The sequence below is a fragment of the Malania oleifera genome, chromosome 5 (assembly GCF_029873635.1).
Source record: "Malania oleifera isolate guangnan ecotype guangnan chromosome 5, ASM2987363v1, whole genome shotgun sequence".
Lineage (NCBI taxonomy): Eukaryota > Viridiplantae > Streptophyta > Magnoliopsida > Santalales > Ximeniaceae > Malania > Malania oleifera.
Window position 1 is genome coordinate 21,886,615 of NC_080421.1, and position 4,107 is coordinate 21,890,721.

At 38.3% G+C, this 4,107-nt stretch overlaps 1 protein-coding gene across 1 annotated transcript; it reads left to right on the forward strand.

Moving 5' to 3' along the window:
- The first annotated feature begins 1,829 nt into the window (after window positions 1–1,829).
- LOC131155563 (zinc finger protein 4-like) lies at window positions 1,830–3,146 on the forward strand. Its single transcript, XM_058108782.1, has one exon. It carries the CDS (start codon window positions 2,189–2,191, stop codon window positions 2,732–2,734), a length of 546 nt encoding a protein of 181 aa, XP_057964765.1. The 5' UTR covers window positions 1,830–2,188; the 3' UTR covers window positions 2,735–3,146.
- Window positions 3,147–4,107: the final 961 nt, after the last annotated feature.

Genomic DNA, 4,107 nt, shown 5'->3' on the forward strand with positions numbered 1-4,107 from the left:
AAATTTCCTTTTCTTTTCCTTTTTTTAAGGAGATTTTTTCAGGCGAGGGATCTACTAAACAAAATTACAAAGCAAGGGATAAAATTTTCCCCAATTCTATCACGTGTTACACTCTACATGTTCCTTTAATACCTGAAAACTCTTAGAATCAGTAGAATCTATTTTATCTACATAAATTTTAAAAGATAATTGGTATACAAAGCCAGGTGTAAAAAAAACACAAATCAAGGCAACTGATAATCATGACAAGTACAGCAAACTCCTAGTTCAAAACTACAGGGGATGATTTTCCCTGAGGGCTAGAGGGACCCCTATTGCTATGGTATTAAAAACAAGCCAGGTGTCTTCTAGCTTTTTCTTTTTTTTTTCAGCAACTTCCACACAACACCAGTACCATCCAACCTCCAAAGAGGATTAAAAATAAGAACAGCCGTCATTGATAGCTCCACTATCAAGTATCAACAGAGAAAAGGCACCCCAAAAGAAATAAAAAATAAAAAATCAAGAGGCACCTATAGTTTGGCTCTCACACAAAACACCACATGCTTCAAAGTTCAAACTACACAAAAATGTGCATGGATGAGAGAGAGAGAGAGAGAGAGAGAGAGAGAGAGAGAGAAAAGTATCTGAGGAAGTGCACTCCTGCTGTCCTTTTGTTTTAATAATATAAAGTCCGAGAATGAGTACAAGTGGCTCTGTATGCACTTCTACTGTACATATACACTGGCCACTACATGTTTCGAAGGAATGCCAAAGATGCCCCAAACATGAAGACACTTGTAGATACTCACTCGCATTCAGAAAGGAAACAATAAGATAAAATAGAACGATACCATCCTCTTTCATTTTCTACTTTTGGCACCATTATTGGCAGTTCCCTGGATCCCACCAGCCCCACAGAGCTGTACATCTAAAATCATTCAACACTAAAATAATCCAACCACCACTCGCTCCGTCACTTCAACATCTTTTCTGCACTTGAGTTGAAGGGTTTAAGCTTATCATCATTAAGTCCGTAGTTTATTCAAAATACATTGGTGGGAGCCATTTTTAACACGCTTCATGCCTACTTGACATGGAAGACTTGAATAACTATATTATTAACATTTGGATACTAAAATTGAAGAAAAAATTGCAACCGTGGAATTGAGAATCAACAGCAGGGTTTCCTATGAAGCTATTCCAATGACTATCACTGAAAGATTAATGTATACCCGATTCACTATTTTCATTACTTGTGTTACATTAAAATATCCATTCTCAAGAACAGAGTGATTATAAAAAAAAAAAAAAATTGACAGTTTACACAAAATAAATGTGTCGCTATCATAGAGTAAACAAGAAAGCAAAATTTTCATGAATGAATACTGAATAACTATTCCAAGTTTTATGAAAATACATCATTAACACTTTCTAAAATTATTTCTTCTCTATTTCTGGGAATAAGTATTACACTAATCAAAAGTAACATGTGTCTTTTAAGCTTTCTTTTCACGCGGAACTAGTACCAAGACAAGAATGAAGAGGGTTGAATTTTAAGTAACCAAAAGGTAGTGTAAAACCTCGTCAAGCCAATGTATGAATATTCTTATCCCGATATATAACCCCGCATAATGGGAGTTGATGCTTCCTAGCAATTGTTCCACTAAGCTGTAGATTCTAGTATGATTAAGTTACCAGGATCAATAGACATTTTCTAAGAAACCACCAGAGTCCAGTCAGACCACACTCATTGGACTGCGTGTGCTTACTCTGCGGAAGAGCAGCATTCATGGCAGGCAATTAACATAAATTTCAAGATTATGAATGGACTCCTGATTGTGGGTCGTGAGCCAAGTATTTCTCCTAGTTACTCCAGAAAGAACCAATGTAAAGTTGGGATTGTTCTGAGAGAGAGGAACAGATGGGAGACGATAAGTGGAGAATCCTAAGCTTGGCATAAGAAAGAGTAAAAGATGACATAAGCATTGTCCCCAAGAACAAGAAGCATCACAAGGTGGGGCCACTGAATAAAACTGAGATGAATTTTAAAAGCTCCCATCTCACTTCCTTTCTCTTGTGATATCTCCTTCCATTTATTCTCCTCCATCTACTAAGCCCTTCTTAAGAGTCGGCTGCTGCCATACTGGGATGGATCTCCCTAAAACTTCCTTTTGACACCCTTTCTACTCTGAGGTTTGTGCAGAAAATGGCAACCCAGGGTAGAGAACCAGCAAATGGAATGAACATCAGTGACAACAGTGATGAAGCAATTGTAGATAAGTCGGGAGAGTGGCTCAACTTGAGCCTAGGCAGGAATTCGCCCTCAACAGCTGGATGCTCGAGCTCACAATCAAGGCCAGCTTCTACCAAGGTTTTCTCATGTAACTTCTGCATGAGGAAGTTCTACAGTTCACAAGCACTAGGGGGTCACCAGAATGCACACAAAAGGGAGCGAGGAGCAACAAGAAGATACCAGTCACAGAGGATGATGGCAGCCATGAATTTGCCCATAAGCACTCCACTGATCAGATCTCTTGGCGTCCGGCCCCATTCACTTGTGAAGAAACCAAGCGGAGAAGGAACAGTGACAGCGAGATTTAATGATGCTAATACAGGGCTTGCAATGCCGCGGATGCTATTCACATCTGATGAAACAATGGATTCAATATGGCCGGGGAGCTTTCACTTGGATCCACAGCTGCCAGAGCAACCTCCAGAGATGCATACGCTTGACCTGAATCTCCGTCTCTGAGTTGCACACCCATATGCCTCCAGTAGGAAATTTAACTTTCAATCTCTGTTCGTATTAGCACCTGATCCTCATCTACCAACTAGACAAACTAACTTGAGCATGGGCACAACAAAATTTTAAGTCCAAATACAGTGTGGTTGTTTCTCTTGAATAAAACTACAAGACATGGGAATTTCCTCCCGCCCACGCAGGTAGTTCAAAAAGACCTCAAGCATCATTCCATTTTAGTGTAATTTCAATCCTTTAGTGGCTGAAATGTTTGCTGGTGAATTGTACTTGCATATACAAAGCTTGTAAAAATGGGTTTACTCCTAATCATGCTTTGTAGTTCTGTTCTATTTCAGTTGACATATAGCTCATCCAGACTTAGGGTGACTATAAATCAAATTATCATCAAATAAGATTTTAATGACGAGCAGAATCACACACCCTATACAAAACATCATGTGTAAAAGATCAATGGGAATTTTAGTGCTTCATGCCTGTTAAGTATTGAGCAAGAAAGCATATACAACATCTAGATGTGCATAACACTGCTACAAACCGTACGGAAGACATACTCCCCCTCAACAGTGAAAAAGATGATGATAACCAGTTTGAGGAGTGTTTTGGGTGGGGGTGAGAGGAGGAATAAGTTTTCAAATATTTCTTGTATAGCTTTTTGAAAACATTCCGTGGAGATCATGCATGCTTCTCTTGCTTACTGAAACCCATGTAAACAAATAATCATTCAATAAGAAGTTTAGCACTTTTTTATTTTTTATTTTTGGTTTGCATCCTCATTAACAGAATCAGGTGTTCCATCTGCAGCTCTGGAGGAATAAAAACCTTACACTTACCAAGAAAACAGTGTATCCCTAAGAAGGATGCAGTCTCATTATCCTCTAACACAGCTGGAAGAAATTGATGTATCGAAGAACAAAGATTCAAAACTTTTGAAGGAATAAAGATAGTTACCATACTAATAAAATTCTCCTTATGACTTAAAAAATTATTATCCTAATAGAATTGTGCCAGGGCCCAGGCAGTAGGGATTAAGGTTTAATTGAGCTGGTTGACTTGCGTTATCATCCAGATAGAATAACCAGCAGACTTTAGCATGACGGCTTTCTGCAACATGTTCCTTATGTACTAACCTCTTTTCAAATTTTAGGAACGATTAAAAATGAAAATAATCTGTCACGAATTTAAATTTAGGTTGGTTTGTGCATTCAAGTTATAATCTAGATTCTCTTTCCCCTGTGCACCTCCATGTTTTGTATTCATACATGAGCCAAAGGAACTTTCTTTTGACTGTCAAGTGTCTAATACCCTCCCTGCACTAGTCATTTGTTCTGTTCCACAAATATGTTCAACTAAATATTATGATGCAT